Source organism: Pisolithus orientalis, assembly GCF_024613125.1.
Source record: "Pisolithus orientalis strain OTSU chromosome Unknown F5J12scaffold_53, whole genome shotgun sequence".
Classification (NCBI taxonomy): Eukaryota; Fungi; Basidiomycota; class Agaricomycetes; order Boletales; family Pisolithaceae; genus Pisolithus; species Pisolithus orientalis.
The window spans coordinates 79890-100915 of record NW_026260834.1 but is presented as its reverse complement, the minus strand read 5'-3'; the positions used below and the strand labels follow the sequence as shown (position 1 = coordinate 100915).

General features: G+C 48.8%; 4 protein-coding genes across 4 annotated transcripts; all 4 read left to right on the top strand.

Moving 5' to 3' along the window:
* The first annotated feature begins 2693 nt into the window (after window positions 1–2693).
* On the top strand, window positions 2694–7272 carry F5J12DRAFT_465223 (adaptin N terminal region-domain-containing protein). The gene is made up of 20 exons (XM_051739561.1): window positions 2694–3085; window positions 3151–3290; window positions 3360–3381; window positions 3460–3861; window positions 3915–4026; window positions 4089–4236; window positions 4296–4425; window positions 4476–4624; window positions 4705–5087; window positions 5142–5263; window positions 5323–5517; window positions 5568–5681; window positions 5740–5827; window positions 5883–5945; window positions 6008–6153; window positions 6203–6343; window positions 6401–6462; window positions 6522–6646; window positions 6715–6837; window positions 6895–7272. The coding sequence occupies exons 1-20, from the start codon at window positions 2927–2929 to the stop codon at window positions 6921–6923; spliced, it is 2853 nt and encodes a 950-aa protein (XP_051595520.1). The 5' UTR covers window positions 2694–2926; the 3' UTR covers window positions 6924–7272.
* Window positions 7273–8996: 1724 nt separating this feature from the next.
* Window positions 8997–11072, top strand: F5J12DRAFT_897432 (uncharacterized protein; the record flags this gene model as incomplete). The annotated part of the gene is made up of 18 exons (XM_051748025.1): window positions 8997–9073; window positions 9123–9201; window positions 9260–9273; window positions 9320–9418; window positions 9478–9487; window positions 9552–9662; window positions 9717–9740; window positions 9793–9817; window positions 9868–9879; window positions 9931–9946; window positions 9998–10043; window positions 10097–10197; window positions 10247–10306; window positions 10361–10388; window positions 10438–10571; window positions 10626–10740; window positions 10799–10834; window positions 10893–11072. 18 exons carry the CDS (start codon window positions 8997–8999, stop codon window positions 11070–11072), a joined length of 1167 nt encoding a protein of 388 aa, XP_051595519.1.
* A 1110-nt stretch (window positions 11073–12182) lies between these two features.
* F5J12DRAFT_861138 (NADP-dependent oxidoreductase domain-containing protein) lies at window positions 12183–14094 on the top strand. The gene is given in 14 exon segments (XM_051746872.1): window positions 12183–12349; window positions 12411–12451; window positions 12511–12596; window positions 12647–12689; window positions 12727–12758; window positions 12812–12897; window positions 12948–13000; window positions 13051–13105; window positions 13156–13210; window positions 13267–13328; window positions 13348–13376; window positions 13429–13567; window positions 13624–13817; window positions 13879–14094. 14 exon segments carry the CDS (start codon window positions 12253–12255, stop codon window positions 13921–13923), a joined length of 1017 nt encoding a protein of 338 aa, XP_051595518.1. The 5' UTR covers window positions 12183–12252; the 3' UTR covers window positions 13924–14094.
* A 249-nt stretch (window positions 14095–14343) lies between these two features.
* Window positions 14344–20802, top strand: F5J12DRAFT_861117 (uncharacterized protein). Its single transcript, XM_051746871.1, has 31 exons — window positions 14344–14633; window positions 14703–14945; window positions 15001–15045; window positions 15101–15151; window positions 15207–15241; window positions 15292–15474; window positions 15497–15590; window positions 15638–15942; window positions 15992–16095; window positions 16215–16319; window positions 16371–16387; window positions 16442–16985; window positions 17017–17487; window positions 17538–17671; window positions 17825–17833; window positions 17859–18049; window positions 18099–18291; window positions 18347–18635; window positions 18687–18714; window positions 18740–18938; window positions 18989–19115; window positions 19163–19271; window positions 19303–19373; window positions 19428–19543; window positions 19594–19635; window positions 19679–19852; window positions 19903–20058; window positions 20115–20150; window positions 20206–20391; window positions 20449–20503; window positions 20561–20802. Exons 1-31 carry the CDS (start codon window positions 14519–14521, stop codon window positions 20652–20654), a joined length of 4521 nt encoding a protein of 1506 aa, XP_051595517.1. The 5' UTR covers window positions 14344–14518; the 3' UTR covers window positions 20655–20802.
* Window positions 20803–21026: the final 224 nt, after the last annotated feature.

Below are 21026 nucleotides of genomic sequence, written 5' to 3'. Positions count from 1 at the left end.
ATGCATCAGGGCTGACGCAGAGGTAGAAACTAATTGAGGGAGGGCATTCACTGCTGGTAGTCGTTCATGCAGATACGACCTGTCTTCGAAGCATAGAGGAAATTGTCGAGGGAGATGTCCAAGAACAGAAAACATGTTTCTCGTGATTGAAGCTAACTAGGCGAGTGGTTCCCTGCCAGGAGACGACTCTAATGTCTATGATGGCAAGCCAGCGTAAGAAAGTGTATTGGCTGTACACAATGGAAACGCGCCCTGTTGATAAGCTTCTCTAGAACCGTGGCATTGACGAACGCGACGGGAGCCTCCTGCATGGCGAAGAAACTATGCTGGATGCATCCTCCGCCAATGGAGCCACCCCCGTCACCGCCCGGGAGGGGGGCAATTCAGCAGCAAGTACACTGTACTTGCTATCTTCTCGATGGCGATGGTATGTCGAATACTATGCTCCTTCTCGGAGAGGTCCTTTTAGCAATCCAGGCGCGCAAAGACAGGAAGGGCATGTCCTCCATAACGAGATACGTGCTGCCAGCCCCATCTCCGAAATCGCCGCACACCGCAGGCACCTGGGAGCACGAGCTTCGGATTCAGATTACTGGAAGATATACCTCTGGATACGAGCCTCGTGAGTGAGGCTCTTGTTGCCCCAGCCGTGAACGAACGAGTGACTGTTTGGGATACGGTAATTGCTGGGGCCCCTAGCGCAGTGGTCAATGTGGGCTGCGCGACGTCTAATATGCGAGGTGCTGCTGGGAACATAATAACTCACGCCAATGTTGTTGAGGTCGGCCGATGTGGGGCAGGATACACGAAGCGGGGATAGGGCGGTGCAGGCAAAAAGGGGCTGTCTGGGCTGGGTTACCACCATGCCATGAGCACCCTGACTCCGGCTTGCAGTCGACCATCACCTCTTCCAGCGTCATTACAACGTTCTGTGTTCGGTTGCACAGCGACCAGAAGCAATCTTGTAGTCAGATAGGCAGGGCTGATAGTGCTACGATGACATTGACAGCGGCCGGATCGGGTTGGTGCGTACTTGGCTATAGCTGATATGACTGCAAGTTCTTCCCAAGATTGATGTTGCCGCTCGAGCCTTTAGTCTGCCTGTCTATCGAGTTGATGATTACTTGTCTGTCTTCTCGTCCCAGGCCAGATTGCTAACCTGAGCAGCGGGCGAGCGTGGTTGAGGTGGATTCCCTCAGCGTCTCTAAAACGGCCATACTTGTACGAATACGTATGAAAGTCCACGCAGAAGGTAAGCCGTGAATTCCCCAAGTTGTGGGTTGTTTTTATGCCTCTTTCCTCGTTCGTTTCTGGTGCTCTTCGCTTGCATACCGTCTATTCGACTGCCTGTCCTAGAGCATCCCTTATCCGTTCTTCTCTCCTTGTTACGATTCGTTCTGTTTGCGTACTTATGACGCTGGGTCGAAGATTAATTCAGGATCTTTTTGAACGACCTCGCCGAGAAGGCTCTGGGCAGAGTACCGCGACTGTTAACGAAGAAGTACAGAAAGCACATCAACCTGCAACAGAGAGTAACTATCGGTTGGCCCCGGCACTCTGGGAACAGCAAGCTCACTCTTCGACTCAAAAGTATATGGTTGCTGGCGAGGTCTAAATATGGAGCATAGTTCTCGAGAGTGCAATCCAGCGCTACTCCGAACGGCATAAAGGCGTCCAAAGACTTGGTCAATACGATTGCCTATGGAGTCGAGGGCAAGTACGACGATTCTCCAGCATGTTTAAGTACAGTCATTTAAACCTACAGGAACTTCACTGTCGACTGGCATGAGAACATACAGGAGAGTATGACTCTTCCGATCTTGAACGTGAGTGACAGCAGATATACATCCTTTCAATATTTGAGGGACTTGTAATGATACTTTAGTCCGTCCATGTCCTTTTACAAGAAGAATTAGGATTCAGCTCAACGCATTCACCTCAGCTAGATGGGTGAATATATTGAGTCGACGACTCGTGCAGACCCTGGTCGAGGCTTACACTACCACATAAGAGAAACCTGAGGAGGTGATCACATCGAAGTGGACAGCGACAGCTAACTTAGGTCGAATAGGATGTCGCCTTCGCGCTTTGCCATGCAGGTCGTCAAGGACGCGAAAGACATGACTTTGACTCCTAGCGAGAGATAAAACTTCTCTCTCCACCCAATCCGTACTCACCTCGACGGTATTAATGCCGTGACGGGCCGAAACACCTGTTCCATGAAGGCCGGGAGGCATGCCTCTTTTTCAGCAGCCTTATACTAATACATCTCGCCTTTGCCAGGAGTGCACTCAGAGACCACAAGATGACCGGCCAACTTCTTGACATCGAGCCACCCGAAGACGAGATGTTCAGCTCCACTGGGACGGGCGCATGCTTGATATGCCCCTCTACCAGAAAAATAACGAACAAAATCGACTCATCTCGAACTTCCTGTTCGTGTCTTCGTAATTTGGGCATCCGTCCCTCCGAATCATGACTTCAGAGCGGAGGGCTTGCACTTAGTCGGTGCGCGACTCTTTGCTCATTCTCGTAGTTTCTCATTCTTGCATGCAGATAAGTTTTCCTCAGCTCAGCGCACGAGGCATGGAGGGCGGCTGGTACGTATGGAGCTGACCTTGGCCTCGAAGCAAATGTGTTTGCATATCGGCTGCTATCATGTGCTGATACGCTTGGCTTGTGGCTGCGTTCGTTGGAGCGACTTACCCCCCTTTGAGATGGATAGAGATTAAGGTTGCTGGGGAACGGCCAGGTGCAGCGTATACTATACCACACTATAAGTCCTGATATTGTACTTACTGGAGTTGGTACTCGTATCGGCAAGAATCAAAGTTGCTATTAGCAAGGACGTGGGTAACAAATTCCCACGAGCGTGTTCACCCCACCTTGACATTGACGACGACGACGACGAGCGGGCAGCACAAACATGCCAACCGAAGGGCCATGCTACACTGTTGTCTTTGAGGACAACACAGAGACACCATCCACACAGGAACTCAGATCTGCATTGGAGAAGGGCAGCGATGACGACAAACTCGAAAGCCTTCGTAAAATCGTCGTCTCCACTGTCAACGGGAATCCTCAGGCAAGTCTTCCCGTGTTTCAACGTTGGGGACGTGTAGTTTAATGTGTGCTTGGTCTCCGATGCAGCCTACGCTGTTGATGCCAATCATACAGTATATCATGCCTTCCAAGAACAAGCAACTGAAGAAACTATTGCATTTCTATTGGGAGGTATGCCCAAAGTACGACGAAAATGGCAAGCTCAAGCAGGAGATGATACTGGTCGTGTGCGTGCCCCCCTCCGATCTTCCCCATTCTGTACATCTGCCGGAGGACTGACTCTCCCAATCCTTCAGCAACGCCATCCGCAATGATCTCGTAAGTTCTTTTCAACCTGTACCACCATCCTCCTGACGCATATATGCAATTGTTCCCTGATCGTGCTTTTGGTTCTAGCAACATCCTAATGAGTATATCCGTGGTGCGACGCTCCGCTTCCTCCAAAAAATATCCAGAGACGCCGAACTTCTCGAACCACTCATCCCCACCCTCCGTGCTAATCTCGAGCATCGACATTCCTACGTCCGTCGTGCAGCCGTATTCGCCCTTCATACCGTTCACCGCGAACATCCGTCTCTCGTCCCCGATGCAGCAGAACTCATGCAGACGTTCCTTGCTGCAGAGTCGGATGCCTCTTGCAAACGTAATGCTCTTGTCTTCCTGGCTAACGTCGCGCTACCCCGCGCGGTCGAATGGTTGCGAGGCGTGTGGGATGGAATCGTCAGTATGGATGAGGGGTTGCAGATGACAGTGGTGGAGGTGGCCCGAATGGATTGTGCACATGATACGACGCATCGGGTGAGTCACTATATTTTACTATTAGGTGCATGCTGACCCCTGGTTTTACACAGCCCAAATATATTCGGGTCATGTTTGAGCTACTTGGTGCGACCTCGCACGCGGTAAAATACGAAGCAGCAACAACTCTCACCACTCTCACCCAGAATGCAGCTGCCGTCAAAGGTAATATACTCCTTGTTCTACACTCTACAGGGTCGTGTTCTCAACTCTGTACGCATTGACAGCTGCTGCGTCGTGTCTTGTTACCCTTGCCATAAAGGAGTCGGATAACAATGTGAAGCTGATCGTGCTCGATCGGTTAGATACGTTAAGAGAACGTCACCGACGCATCCTGGATGGTTTGATCATGGACGTCTTGCAAGTACTCTCCAGGTAAGAGACTCCTTGTTCATTCGACACTTATCGTACCGATTCGGTAAATCCATTCGTAGTGCTGATATGGAGGTACGCCGTAAGGCGATGAGCATCGTGCTCAGCATGACTTCGGGGAGGAATGCCGAAGATGTTGTACTTTTCCTCAAGAAGCAGTTACTGCGCACACAGGAACAAGATTTTGATAAGGTCAGTTTACGTGCACAATGCACATTTATCCTAGGACTGACGGAGCACAGGCGTCAGAGTACAGGCAGCTCCTGATCCAGAGCATACATGTTCTCGCGATTCGGTTCTCAGAGGTTGCCGCAAGTGTCGTCCACGCTTTGATGGACTTCCTTGGTGATTCCAACAACCCTTCCGCTTTAGATGTGGTTGCTTTTGTACGGTTCGTATCCTTTTTTTTTTTTTTTTTTGGAATTGGGTACGTTTTGCTGACTACATTCCTCGGATTTTTCGTACACGCAGTGAAGTGGTGGAGAAATTCCCAGCTCTCCGTCTTGCCATCACGGGGAAGTTAACGAATACATTAATGAACATGCGGTCCGGGAAGGTTTTCCGTGGCGTGCTATGGATTCTGGGCGAATATGTGGAAGAGTTAGATGCCATAGAAATGGTATTGGGAGAGATCCGAAAAATCATCGGCGAAATTCCAATCTTGGCAGCGGAGTTGCGGGAGGAAGAAGGTAGTTCACTGGGCGATGAACAACACGACGAAGGAAATGTCAGCGGTACTGGGGCTGGGAGACCAAGAGTCCTTGCAGACGGTACTTATGCCACTGAAACTGCCTATTCCGTGTCATCGACACGTAATACCGAGTCTTCGAAGACCACTAAACCTCCCCTCCGAGGCAAGTGATTATTGACTAAAAATTCAAAATACAAACTTACCCAATTGTTCGTAGCGCTGATATTGGGCGGTGACTTCTTTACTGGCGCAGTCCTTGCAGTTGCTTTAACCAAGCTTGTCTTGCGACATGACAAGCTGACGAGCGATAGGACGAAGGCTAATTCTGTACGGGCTGAGGTGCGTATTTGCGGGCCTGTCCCAGTCCGTGGCGACTCACTACTTGCATCGTTCTGCAGGCAATGCTGACTATGACCTCCATCATTCGGGTCGGCCAGTCCAAATTTGTCACGGCGCCAATCGACGAAGACTCAAATGAACGTATATTGGGCTGCATTCAGAGCCTCAGTGAATTGAGCGATCGTCAGGAGGTGAATGAAATCTTCCTCAAAGATAGTAGAGCAGCGTATGCACAGATGCTAGGGGCTCAGGAGGTATGCAAGGCTCGTTGCTATGATTCTGTAAGAAACCGACCCTGCTCCAGAAACGCGCAGCGGAAAAGAAAGCTGCCGAAACCGTAAAAGAGAACGTCGTTCAGGTGGATGACCTTTTGACGTTCCGCCAGTTCTCGAAGAAATCGGTGGACGACGCTGTCGATGTATGTCACCCACCTCTACCTTCATCTGTGTGCTGTGACCCTATCCTCGTTTTTTTAGTATGTGGAAGACCTTGGCAAAGCTACTGGCGCTGGCGAAGTTCGTGAGGACTTCATTTCGAATCTCAGTAGAATATCTCAACTTACTGGTAAGTCCATTCCCTTGAATCAAATATACCCTTACTGATATATTGCGCTCGTAAGGATTCTCGGATCCTGTATATGCTGAGGCATATGTCAAGATGCATGGGTTTGATATCTTACTGGGTACGAGGTTCCCTGTGCCTTCCCAGGTCCCTACCCTTATAATTTATTTCGGTACCCCACAGATGTCCTGCTAGTGAACCAGACCTCGAATACGCTTCAAAATCTTTGTTTGGACTTTGCAACATTGGGGGATCTCAAGCTTGTGGAACGCCCTACTGTATACACCATTGCCCCCCATGGCTTCCAGAGTATTAAAGCTACGATCAAGGTATGCCCGTTCCCCGCAATATCTTGATTATGACTTGAGTATTCGTTAGGTGTCGTCTACTGAAACCGGTGTCATATTCGGAAGCATATTGTGGGACGGGCCTAATCTCACCGAGTGTTGTGTGATATTGAACGACATACACATTGATATAATGGACTACATCAAGCCTGCGTATTGCAGCGAGACTCAAGTACGTGCCTACCTTTATGCTTCCGTAATATGTCTGGTAAACAGCAGATTGCAATAGTTCCGCAGTATGTGGACGGAATTCGAGTGGGAGAATAGAGTCAACGTGTCCACGAAAATGACGTAAAGTCCTATCTTCTTTTTTGTTCGCATCGCACTTTAACGTGAAGTCTACTTGTCAGTGACACGCGGGAGTATCTGAAGCATGTGATGAAATCGACCAACATGTCTTGTTTGACGCCAGAAGGTGCTATGTCTGGTGACTGCGACTTCCTTTCTGCCAACATGTACGCGCGGAGTCTTTTCGGTAAGTATGCCCGCCTTAATTCTTTGTTTCATATTCTGATATATGGTTGTCTCTGCACACACGCACAGGCGAAGATGCGCTAGCGAACCTGAGCATCGAGAAGACAGAAACAGACGCGATTGTCGGACATGTTCGCATTCGCAGCAAAACACAAGGCATTGCACTATCGCTCGGCGACCGTATCACGATGTGTACGTACTAGAACCTTCCCAGGTGGTGTTTGGGCTCATGATTCCACCCATTGGCAGCACAAAGGGATACCAAACCTCCGCTATAGGGAACAACAGGTATTGCAAGCGTCGTACTTCCACGAGATGATACATATATGTCCTTTGGCTTTTGGATTGAATCATATATTTTTTTGCCCCCGGATCCGGTCTCCCCCCCCTCTACGTACTGGAGCTTTGATCCAGATCTTGGGCCTATCAGCTCAGCACGCAGCCGCAGAATCCCCCCATGATCCGAGGGTATGGATATCACCTCGTGAACATGGAACCAGTCCACCAGTTAAGTTATTAAGTTTATAGAAATGGTGGTCATAGCCATTCCACTTCTAGCTCGGATGTAGAGTCGGAAGTATGTAGAAGGATAGGTTCTTGCACGATCCAACACCTATTGTGACTGTCAAGGTTGCGATACGAGACAGGCCCGACATAACGTATGGTACTTAGTCTGTCAATGGAGGGCATTCGTAGAAGGTCGGGCGGAACAGCAACCTAAATAAGACTAGATGGAAGCTGCGAGTCGGCGAATGCTCGCCATATGCCTCCATATTGATGTTACGCAACATTACGCAACCGAACATCCGAAGAAGCATCCTCTTGAAGTTATTCTACAAGAAGACTTGATTGTCAAAGCCACGATACTGACCAACTAAAATAGAAAAGCAGAAACGAAAGAAAAGGCGAAGATCTAGTCGTATTATCTACCCCTGCCTGCAAGATTGCAGTGTTCTACACACGTTTGAAAGAGCAAGCGCTAAACAGCTCTGCGAATTAATCAAACAGACCTTTCGCCCATCATCGGCCAGGGCCAAAGGCAGAGTTCCTGGCCGTCTTTCCCGCGGCGCAATGTAACGTTGGATCCAAGCCTAGACTGTCCGATCCGCATGTGGATGCCGGAGTGTACAAGAATGATGGCACACCGAGTCGGCTTAAGAAGTCTGGAAGTGCGCCACAGGAAAGTCCCTTTCAAACATCGCATGGACCTTTCTGTATATATGAACTCGAGATGATGCTGACAGAATACGGGACGTTAACTGCTAGATGAGAAGAGTAAGAGGTTGTGCACGATCGCTGAAATAACTTGTTGTTCAACGATGGCTCACGGCCAAACTTTTGAAATGTCAAGAGTTGATCAGTGGTTCATAAAATGAAGGGAACCCGACCAAAACGGATGCTAGCTGTTCTGTGATGACTCGCTTCCGTTCATGCAGCAGAACGAGATACGTAAGGTTCAACTGGTCAAGCAGAAAACGGAGCGGAAAACGTTAGCTAAGCGATGAAACACTTATAAACACCGCCAGCTGGTACAGGAATGTCGTTGACATCTTCGATTAAATATGATCTTGACAGGTTGGCTAAATGCTTCCATAACTGTGAATGCGATCTGTCAAACACAATTGAAGAGAGCGGCAAGACTTCTGGCATTGAATACGGGAATCTGATTGGCACTCGTTCAAGTTTGCCTAATCTGCTCCAACAACGAGCAGAGTACCCAGCTTGGAAGTGATCGTGAGCCCCTGCTTTGACAATGACGGATGTCGACTCAGCGGTGCCTTGGCTTTGGTGTTTGCTGTGTACTTAATACATTCACGGCAAGTCCATCGATTTTTTTAATGCTCGAGAGGATTATCAAACCCGCGCCAGGTTGTCTTACCACACCACACCCGGGGGGGTTCTGGAGTCGTACTTGATGTAATTTCCAGAAGGTATGTCAGTTACTTACGGTATCCGGGCGCTCGGGAGCTGTTCCGACCACCCTCGTGGGGGGCGGAGGCTAGCGGAGGTCGTAGTTTTTTTGTTTGGAATAAGGATCGCCCGTTCCATGCTACCTCCTGCTATCTCGGGGCATACGATCATATAGAATCATTCTCGCCCTGTCAACCTGTCGAGCTGGCCATAATAATAAAGCCATGATATAAAAGGTGCTCGAAGTTCTTCGTGCTCCACTTTGCCGAGGTTCCATACATAACGACATCTTGCGAGCCTGTCGATTGTCGGCGGTCCCGATCTCGTATCAACAACGGACACAAATAACATACAAAAACCCGAGGCTGCTTCTGGGATCCGCTAGTGACCTTCCGTGTTCACGTCCCCTCCTTTGCAATTTTTACTTTTCCACTCCCCCAATGACAGTTCCAGGCGACGTCACCACCGTCGCAACAACGTACGGTGCAATCCTGTTGGGTACTTGCCTCGGATGCGCGTATGTTGCCATTTGGTCTCATCGAATGACTTGTCCTCACCTCTCAAAGCCTCACCGGGCTCGTGTTCGTGCAATGCGTTTTGTATTACAAGCTTTACCCTGGTGATTATGCATGGACAAAATTCCTGGTGCGTCATTTCTAGCACCATGATCAAGGAGGTCTGACTGATGTGTGCTGCGGCCTAGGTCTTCCTTGTCTGGTATGCAGCGACATGAGAGTCGTGCTTTGAAGCTGATACACCGCAGGGCACTCGACTTGACGCACACAATACTAATTGTTGTTACGGCCTGGCAATCGGTCATTACAGGCTTCAATAAACCCGAGGACATGGATCTTATACCTCCGTAAGTGAAGAATCTATACGTGTCAGACGATTATTTTAACGACCAAGTATCACATGAAGCGCGCTAGGGGTAGGCACATTATTAGGAACAGACTACGAACTTCCTGATGAACATCTCTTCTAGCTCTCCGTAGGCTGTCACTGCCGCCGTCACGTTCCTTGTTCATTGGTCAGTTGCTGCCTGTATCTCTGGTGACGGTGCTCACGGGATACCGCCAGCTTCTTCGCTAACAGAATTCGGAAACGTATGTCCCTTTTCAGTCGGAACTTCATTTGCTTATTGGCCTGCAGTGATGAAGAAGTGGTACATTGCTGTTCCAGTTGTTCGTGTTTAACAATTTCTGGCTAGTACATTGCTTGATTAGGATCTCATAGGTTATCCTTGCTTTCTGTCGACTGCGTAAGTTCTCAAATTCGGGATTGTACCAGTCACTAAACGACGCTTTACAGTTGCCGCCTGCTGTAAGTAATCCACTTATGAACCGATGTATAAATCTGACTCTGTAAACCAAGGCTCAACCTCTGAGATGTGAGTCTGTACCCTCCTACCTGCCCCCATTGCATCATTGACAATATGTAGCATCCATCTCAAACATTACTCCTTATTCATCCGCCCGTATCCAGCTGTACGCCGTCGCCCTTTTCCATTCTACCACAGGTGTGCTGAGTTGTTATCCAGTGGATTTTCACCGTTGGTGTCACCTTGTCTGCGTCTGTCGAAATCATCATTACCACAACCATGATCATCTTCCTTGGAAGCAGGAAGACTGGATTCGCGAAGTAGGTCGACAATCGTTTCTATATAATGAAATTGACGTATTCCATGCAGCATGAACCATATCATCAATTCCTTGATTTTATATACCCTGGAAACCGGTTCAGTTACATCGTAAGATTATTTCCAATCTTGTAGCAAACCCAGTTTGGTTCACCGATGGCATAGTATTGTAACCGTTGCTTCTTTGATTTGTGTAAGCCCTTCAGTAGCTTCTACTGGTTATACACCTGACATGGCTGCAGTGGCTCATCATGCGACACAATTTGATTTTCCTCGGCATGCATTTTGCAATTGCTAAACGTGTGTTCTCTGTATTTTCTCTCGTCGGAAACTTATTCCTACCGATTACAGTATACGCAAACTCCCTTCTCGCCACGTCTGTTGATATTTTCCTTTGACAGATTAGAATGTCTGATAACCTATTTTACAGGTTAAACACTCGCAAGCGTCTGCGTGTAGATCGTATGTATTCGAGTGAGCGTGATCAGACTGGCGGCCTCGCTGCTGGTCTACCCTACAGTGGTGTCAACAAGAGCCACGTTTCGGTGCGTGTCCTGGTCAACTGTTTTGACTTCTTTGTGGAAATGTTGACTTGTTCCGTAGCAACGTATACTTGGACCTACCACTACCCAGAAGAGTGTAAGTACCAAACAGGAGTTTCTGCCCTCATGTTGATGAAGAGTTGCCTCACGACTAGATGCAGCTCAATGTGAACGTTGAAACAACGGTCGTGTCCAAGATCGACGAAGGCTTCAATGACTTCGATCACGATATCGAAGACCAACGTGATAGCCTGACCGAGTTTGAGAAAGATGAGCACAAATTAGGGGAACTCCGAGGCAGTTCTGAGAAAGAACCGAATGTCCATTTTCCTTGATCATTGAGTATGGCCTTTGCTCGTCACGCTCAGCAAGGATACGACATCATGTCTCTTATGCACGTCTCCGGCTGCTGTCGTTATGGTTCCCTATTCTCAGGTAACTACCATTCGGCTTCGGGGATTTGACTTGGTGACAATTACCTACATTGTACAATACCGGTACCTTCATCTTCGCAGTCATGCCATTTATCTTACATTCGCAGTTTCTGCCTTTACACCGACACTCCTTAGCGCTCTTGTCTCCCTCACCATTCTTGTTATCTACCTCCCTTCGAATTTATCACGTAGCATCTTGCATCTCTTATGCGAAGGAGGTTACTTCGAGTTTCATTTTCCTCCTGGGAGCACATATGTACCGTTCGGTCGATGCGTAGCAACAGTCACCTGTTGTTTGATGAATCACCAAGGTGCGGACGCCGAAATGGCATGAGTACCCAAAAAGATGGACTCCTCGTCGCTTGGCGATATTGCACCATGGTTCCCACCGTTATCTTAGAGGAGCCATTCGCTAGCCAGTCTGCGTGCACTGCCTACCAAAGGCACCAGCAAAGATAAGACCCCAAGCACTGCAGCCGGTGCCTATATTAGAACTGGAAGCTAGCGTGAAAGGTGATTGGGCTCTCAATCTTCGTGGTACCAAATAGAAGTGCCAGCAGTAGATGGGCCCTGGTTAGGCCATTCTGACTGCGATTCGTAATTCCCCCTCCTCCGGTGACAAGTCGGCGTTGGGGCTTGGCGAGTGCCGCCCAAGTAATAGCTTACATCAGTAAGCGAATATATGGTTCAAACCTGTTACTGACTGGTCGTGACCGTGATTCCACCATTCCCTGTCTCCCTGATGTAGAGTGAAGGCTTTGTAAGTCGGATGGCCGGCGAGGACATTCTTATCGCATGGCGGCGGGGTCATGATCCTGGATCGTGGTACACGTATGTCATGATGTCATCGAAACTACAAATTGTCGATAAATATCGCCCTATAATTGGGGGTAGCCATGATCGGTCGAGGATGCCGCATTTGCTTAGCAAGTGTCAAATTACGTATAATACACGTAACCTCCACCGACAATGGTGAGATATAAGCGGCCGAACCCAAGCAGGTATCGGGCTGATAATATCAAGCACTCGTCACCATCACACACAACTGATCTTTAAGTTCCCTCGCGCTGAGTCTTGTGCTATGTCCGACGCGCGGGTTACTTTTGATCCCAAGAATATGCCTTTCCGCCGTTTGGGTCCCAGTGGTTTACGGGTACCGCTGTTCTCCCTTGGTAGCTGTGAGTCAGCCGCGCTAAAAACCAATTCAACCGGGCACCCATCAAACGATCCTCACCACAGGGTTAACTCTTGGAGGGACTGTCGTCGGTGACCCCGTTAAAGTAGGCAGCCCTAGAGTCTGGAGCATTTTGATGGATGCTAACAAATTTAATGTCTATAGGAAATTATTAAAGTTGCTTTCGAGAACGGCATCAATATGTTTGATACCGCGGAGGGCTATGCCAAAGGTCGCTCGGAGATAGAAATGTCCGTCCGAGTCTCTTCTCTCCAAGAGAAACACACTAACTTCTTCCCAGGGGACGCGTGATCAGGGAACTTGGATATCGCCGGAGTGATCTAGTTATTACCACCAAGTTGTTCTTTGGTACTCGGCCAGGTCCCTAACGACACTGGTTTATCAAGAAAGCAGTCAGTGGTGGTCCATTACGTTTGATGATTATATGGCGTTCACGGTTTTGTAGTATCATCGAGGGTACACAAGAGTCCCTTGCGCGTCTAGGACTTGATTATGTCGACGTTATATTTGCGCACAGACCAGATTATTCCAGTCCGTGTCAGTATTGGGTTGTCAGAAAAGTCGCTAACGTGATTCGGTAGCACCCATGGAAGAGATTGTTCGTGCATTCAACTATGTAATTGAAAAGGGCTGGGTTCGCAGTTCTGCCATCTACAGTTGAGGATGTCTCATCCCATTCGGTAGGCTTTCTACTGGGCAACATCAGAGTGGTCTGCTCGGGACATAGAGGAAGCTTACCGTCAGCCTTGTTTAGTATGCAGTGGAACAGTATTGATGATGCTTTTGTAGACGTCGCAGACAAGCTCAACCTCATCGGGCCAATTGCTGAACAATGCCAGCACCAGTACGTTCACAACTTTGCTTCGTGGTTGTGATGTCATCCTTTGAGCCCACTATTAGTATGCTGCACCGTGAGCGTCCAGAAAAAGAATACGCCCCACTTTATAAAAAGTATGCCATCGGTACCTACTGTTTGGTCAGCGCTGGCCAGTGGCTTGCTCACCGGGAAGGTACCCTATACTCCATTGCACTATGTTCTCAAACCAACCTGCAGGCTTTTAGTACAACAATGGCGTCCCAGAGAAATCTCGTCTTGCTACCCACCCCGATTTCTTCAAGGAAACCATCAAGAATCTGGATGGAGAGGAAGGTCAGGAGAAGATCCGGAAGATTCAGGAACTCACGAAGCTAGCCGAGACAGGTGCGTGTTGAATGAAGGAAAGGTACTTGGAGAACCTGATATTTTTGAACTGCCAGATCTTGGATGCAGTATGACTCAGCTGGCGCTAGCTTGGGTGGCTAGAAACCCCAACACTAGCACTGTTATTCTTGGCGCTTCCAAACCAGAGCAGGTCGTCGAAAACTTGAAGGCGTTGGAGGTAATTCCTAAGCTTACGCCTGAAATCCTGGATAAAATCGAGGACATTTTGAAGAATAAGCCGGCTCCGATTGTACGTTTTTTTTTTCGTGAAGACAGACTAGTGAGGTCGGCTGATCATGTCCTGTTACTAGCCCTCGTTCGGTCGCCCATCGCTGGATAGGTTTGGTCGCACTTAAACTAGTGGGAGTCCTTCCAGGGTGTGAAGGGATTAGCTGCCCTTGTCAAGTCATCATTGCAGTGTAGTACTGCATGTTTAATACTTCTACTTATGTTAGGCTGTGATTCGCATGTGGTACCACGCTGGTTGCGAGAACGCTCACTCGCCGCAGAGATTGTGGCAGCGAGGAATAGGGTACCGGTACTTACCTGGGAAAAGGGGCACAAAAGCACGTCACAAAATCTCAGCCGAAGGACGATACGCCGGAGGACTCTGACCTGAGTTTGCGGAAGTGAGTACCCGCTCCCTACTTACGGGAGGTGGTACCGGACATGCCAATTGATCGTTGATGAGACGATTCGAATAGGTTTGTGTACATGCTTGTAGTAGCAAGTAAGTGGCGCTGGCAACGGCAGTAACTTACGTATTTGGCTGTGGGAGAACAAGGACCATGACGACCTCGCGGCGGAGGCGGTGGCGACAGCATCCTCTTGTTCTGTCCAAAGTTCTGGCTCTTGTTATTATTTAACCACTGCGCGGAGTGTCGCGGATTTCCCCAAACCAGCTGCGCTGAGTGTGAGCGCTGCAAAGTTTACCACCATACACGGGGACATATGGCTCCCGCCGTAAACGGAGATACATCCGGAGGTCAAACGCTCGGAAAAGTCAACGTGAACGATCGGGCTTTAGTGGATAAGGTACTGGCAAGATACCCAAGAGAGTTTACAGGCAAGTTGCGGAACCCCCTCACCCGAGTTCGACAGTAACCTCAGGTTGGCTCACACGAACCTCGCTCAGTATTTCGAGAACTGATACAGAACGCCGACGATGCTCAAGCTGAAGAAGTGCAGATCGAGTTTCAAACTGAGCAGTACATCACGGCTGTTGGGGGAACGGGTCATGTCGATCACTTGAATACGATCCAGGTGGGGTCCCAGATGCAGGAGAGTAGTCTAAGCGGTGTCAAGTTGGCCAGGTGGGTGCTGAGAAATGACGGAGATCCTTTTACCGTCAAAGACTGGGAGCGCATTACAAATATCGGTGCGCCTCGTCCTCGCTATGTCATCAGCAAAACTCTGGTGCTCATGTCTCTCAGCGGATGGTAACCCCGATGAGCGCAAGATTGGCGCCTTCGGTGTGGGTACGTGACCAACTTTGTTCCATTTGAGTTGCGAGAAGGACGTGATGCTTGTCAGGATTCTTCAGTGTTTTTAGCGTCACCGATAGTCCTGTCATAATCTCAGGTGGTGAGTTAAACTATTTATTACCAGTGAGGGCGCGGCTGATAAAATCTTTGTATAGGCATTCGAAAGAGAATGTTCTATGAGAATAACGAGGTAATACCGTTAATCAGCTGGGGTGCAGGCGTCCTAATGATAATAACCAGCTTCTCGTGGAGTCCAGATCATATGCTAACAGGGACTCCAGGGACTGGACCACTTTCGAGATGGATCTTAAATCAGAGGCAGACTTAACCATGCCAAAGCCATTTGACTTATCGCGCTTTATCAGCACAGCAATGACGTTTCTGGTGAAAGTAAAGAATGTCACCGTGCTGTTTAATGGTTCTGTCCTGTCAAGAATCACCTAAGTCTCGAACAGAAGCCACGAAAATAGAAATACCACAAGGTTTAAAGACCACGAGCCCATCTAATGCGTTCGAGGTCACGTTCGTGAAGGCTTTTGGTGTGTTAACATTCGGCTAACTGTAATTCACTGACTCCTTTCTTCAGATCAACAGGTGACAGTAAACATTAACGGCCAGGCTTACGGCGCGGGATCAAACACCCGTTCTTCGCGCAAGAAAGGAAAACCACACGTCGATCCAGTGTTGAAGTCAGGTTTTTTCCTTGGGAAGAGGAGTTCAGAATCGAATGGCCACCACATTCTCCCAGAGACTTCTGCAAAGGATTTCTCCCTTAGCTACAAGGTGTATTCCGCAGAAGTCTGCACTGGGCTCTCTCATAGAATGGCAAGAGGAATTGAAAAGGCAACAAAGAAGAAACCTCCCAAGACCTTCTTGTTTGAAGCTGTGCACGTACGTTGTCTCTGCTTGTTTGCTTGCATCCCTCAGAGAGGTACTTCAGTTCACATTGAGTGAATACGAGAGCGTGCAGCGTGAGCATGATCACATGCGTGGTCTCAACAGTGTTTTCATGGGGCCACAGGGACTTCTCAGCGAACGCGATGGGTGAGTGACGCGGAGCTTCTTTAGTGTCAATGAGTGATGTGATGTAAAACTACTTTTTCTCAGTGAGCTCGACGCAAAATTATTCATCGTAAGTGCTTCGTGTGTACTCATATCCAGAGTCTGATAGCCTGTAAGGGTCAAACGACGACCGAAACTACCGGAATCGCAGTGCATCTCTCCAGCCGGTTTATCCCCACTGTAGAGCGAGGGTCGATTGATTTAGCGTGCGTCCGTATCTAGGGTCATGATATGCAGTCTCACCTGTTTGCAAATAGGAATGGCCAAGTACGAGGTACGTTGTCTCTTCCCCTTCGTCTCTTCCTTTGATTTTTAATGGGGCCTGCAGAATGGAATGAAGAATTGTTGTACATTGGCGGCTTCATGGCTCGCCTGATCTATGAGCGAGGTATGAGTGTTATCCGGCACGAATGGTCGTCCCGGCCAGATCAAGCACGAAAGGAGGGACTATTCCTCATGAAGTCATTCGCGTTCCGGTCATCTTCGGATTCCAATGTGGCAGGCCTTCTTCAGAAGGCTTTTTTCGACTGCACGCCGAACTTGCCGTTCCCTATCGTTTCCAACCTTGGTATCCGAGACTCAAAAGACGTCCGAAAACCAGATGAAACGTTCGCTACGTTCATGAAGCAACGGCCCGTCCTTGACCTGGTTCCAGAAACCGAAAGTATGATTGTAACACTTCCCAAGTGGTACAAAGTTAGCGACTACACGTTCCGTGACATCGTGGATGAGCTAAACCAGCGGGTATTCACGGAGGAAGACATGGTTGCCTTCATCACGTGGTGGGTTAAAATTTGCCTTGCTAGGTGGGGAGATGATATCGCGGACGGCGGGGAGGAGGTCAAAAAGCAATTTAACCAGGCCTCTAAGAGGTTCCGGCCTGCTCAGCGGAAATCCGAGCAGCGATGTCACTCTGCTAAATGATATCCGGAAATTCGTGGACGGTAAAGGATGGGGTTCATATATACGTGTTGAGGACCCTCTCCCTCCTGACACCATACCCATCTCCTTTACTAGCCGACTGAACGCCCTGGCAGTACGAACTGTCCTTGGATGGGAAGAGCTGACCATTGTCGATTGGATTCAGCACGTTGTTGGCCCCAGGCTGAATCCTGATTATAAACGGGTGCTAGAAATATTGCAGTCACTGTGGCCATCCTTGAAACTTCCTGAAAAAGAGAAAATTATCTCCCTATTGCAGAACGTGGATTGTATTCTTACCTCAGATGGTTTGATAAAGCCCAGCGAAGCTTATTTTCCGGAGGCAGACCTGTTTAATGACCTTCCTGTCATTCGCCCCACAGACTTCAACGAACAAATGCTGCAAGAGTTTGGTGTTAAAATGTTTATTCCTTGGAGCGGTATCAAGGGGCGGTGAGTTCATTTCGCGAGTCTTTTCTTGTTCGAGACTAAATAGTGCGTAGCTTGCCGCACCCGCGGTGTACTCCATATCAACTCGCTGTATATTTTGACAGAGTTCATGATGTCATGACGACCGAGGATCGCATGGAGCTACAGCAGATGGCCATCTTCACTGGTGCAGATGGTGGATTCCACTGTATTGCTGACCTTTATACCCCAGCGCCTTGGAATGCCGACCTTAAGCTTCCAACCTATTGAATGGCCAAATACTTATGTGCCAACTGGGCCACTAGACTGTCAGTTAGCGCTTATTCACTCCTGCGTTGATACACTATTGGCATTTCTCCAGACCTCGAGCGTCTTCATTTCTTTGGGACTCAAAGCCTATCCCCCTTTGGATGTGATAATTAGAAAGGCGTCAAGCGAGGAGAATACCATGAGGAAATATGCGTTCGCCTTCCTTCTTGACAACATGAATTCGGTATATTCCAACTACGACCCAGCGGACTTCCAAGGCATAGCTTTCATTCCCTGCGGAAAATGGAACCATTTACAGCTCGGTACGCCGGAGCAGGTCTGTTTTAGTTTCAGTCTAACCAGTTATGTGCTAAAAATGATGCAAGGTGTTCATATCCTCGGAATGGGAACTACTTGGATTCAAAAGGCTGCATCCAAGCGTTAACAAAGACCAAACCGCGTGCTTGAAGATTAAAGATCGACCACCGGCTTCTGCCATTGTTAAGGTCCTGCGAGAAAAACCACCAAAGGATAACAAGGAAGCCCAGAGTTGGTTTGATTTGCTTGCTCGCAAAGGCGGTGAATCATCGAGTCCCGTTCGACTTGTCGATATTTGTGCTAATAGTTCCCCCAGGTTTCACAGCTGATGAATTGAAAGATATAGCGGAATTGAGTATCGTACCCAGCCACACTGGAAGTGATGCTGGTTCACTTAAATGGGTCCAACCACGAAAATGCTTTTTAGAAAAGCCGGACGACTCGAATGAGCATTATCGTCAACTGTTCAACTTCGTCATGTTCAACCCCACAGCAAGCTCTTTCTTGAGGCTGTGTGGCGCGAAACCGAAACCGGACTACAGTGACATCTCGGAGGCACTTCTTCAGGACCCGCAGGGATATCTTGCAAAAGCCAAGCCTCAAAAGTAAGTTCGCACTTATCGTCACTAGAATGCCAATCTTTAAGTATTTTTCAGGTATCTCGACGATCTCCGTCAGGTTGCGGTCGGATACCACAATTTACCTACAGAGACCAGAACTGAAGATGAGGAACGCGGAAATATTCCTTGGGTATCGAAGGAAGCGTGGCCCGGATACCTCTCGGTCTGCCGAATCAATACAATATGCCCTCAGACGAGCACGCGAAATACTTATCGCTGATGACATGGAGAGTTACAGATTGTTCGGAGAATATGTATTGGTTGCACCAAAGGAGGAAGTGTTTGACAGTAAGTTACTTTATCCTCCCTGTTTCTCCCCTAAGCCTATCGCTCTCGAGATTTCTACAGGGCTATGGGTTCCGCGAACTTGAGTGTCCACGTATCTCACACCATTGAGACAGAGGGCAAAGGCGGGGAGGACAAGGATCTCCGAAGTCACGTCCTATGTAGAGTGAAGATCTTCCTGTACGATCAAGAGAACACCCGCCGATCAGACTGTCCGGACTGACAAGGTGGCAAAATCCCGAACATTTCAGTGTGAAACACTGCGAGCGCTTGCGAATTACGAAACGCCTCGACTTTGAAAACGCGTTGGAGGGAGCTTGTAGTACACTAACCACGGTGTGTGATGATGCACTTCGCCGGAATCGAGACGACTAGGGGGGGAAACCACATACTCTGGGTGGCAAATAATAGATCAGGATCTAGGCGAGCGTGGTACGAGTGAGTGACGAGATCTTGACTACACATGGATCAACGATTCATACTTCGTCGTAGCATGTCAGTTGCCCTTTGTCGCCTCCTTTTCAGGACGCGCAAAGCACACGATACCTCCTCACTCATGACAATCCTTGACGCCAGTCTCGAAGACCTGCATCTTCGAGGTTATGATGGTAATTCGATTTCTTTTGTCATCCGTGTCAAGATCTTAACCGCCATACAGTAAGCTGGATCGAAGACAATCCAGTGCGGCCATCAGACAACCGTGGGTGCCTGTGCGATCATTTCCATCGCCTACTTACGCGTAGTATTTTCTACATTTCAGGCCCTGCCTCTGCCTCTGCCTCTACCGGCCCCACCGCCCTCGCCTGACCCACCTCAGCCACGACTACCGTTGTGGATCAAGGACTTCAGGCACCTTATGGGGAGGCTGTTCACCCGTAGGAAGACGCCCAGAGGAAGATTCCTATCGGCCGAGATGGGTTAGTGTGAAAGTGAAAAACCACCGATCATTGTCTCACCCTTTCTTCAGAGCAATTAATGGATGAGGCGCTCAAGCTGTGCGAGCGCGACGACGGTAATCGGGACAGAACGATTCATCAAAACACTGAAGATCCGAAACGGGGAAAGAAGCAGCATGATGTGAAGTATTGCTCCGCCTCGCGTGTGATGGACCTCAAGTACTGCAGTGAGCCGTCCCATTGTGCACACACTCCTTCGAAATGCGCTTATCTTGTTTACAAGGGCGCACCCGGGATGGCATGGCGGTGTTTAAGACCTGTAGGTTTCCGATGTTCTATTCTGGACGACCGAAGTTGAGACTTGGGGGTTGCAGCCAAGTCGAACGATCCGCCAGAAGAAGAACTAGAAGCGTTCTCCGGCGTTCTTCGGAACTTGGCGCAAATGTTTCATTTAGAACCCACACAGTTACACGTATTCTGGCAAAGTGATGATGCAGAACTGATGGGTTTCAACCGCAATCATGCTATCTATCTCAATCTTGCACATTTTATGGTGAAGCGTAAGTTGCATCACTCCCGTCCTTGCCGGAGCGTTGGCTTATCTCTTTCCCACGCAGACCTCGGAAAATATTCCAGCGACGACCACGGGAAAGCTGACGTGTATAGTGCTTGGTAGGAGCTCGTCCAGCGTCTTGCACCATACGCGCCACCTCTGACACACTCGAGCAGGTTCCTCATCATTGCGCATGAGATCGCACATAACAAGGCCTTTTGGCACGACGAAGACCACGAACTATTATTTACCTACCATTGTTCAGACTAAGTTGGCTCCTTTCAGGCAATTACTGGCTAGTGTAGCACCCAGGAGCTGATGTCGAACTTTGAATTATTCCTACTTGCTCAGTGTACGATTTAATTTGGAATGTGATCACGTGATACCCCCACCCAACACGTATGTAGTACTTCGTCGATAACCTAGTAGGAAAGTAACAAGTTGTTGGAGTCCCTTTAACAAAGTCGACGGCTGTGAAGGACATAAGCTAACGGGATGGTGTGTATCTTGTCGTTTTCTGTCCACCTTACGCATTCCTCCTACAGGTCGTACTGGCAGCGTCGATATGCACGAAAGGCGGCAAAGGTGCCATGGCATCAATGCTTCATAAACATACCACTGACGATAGTACCCAACAGCTGT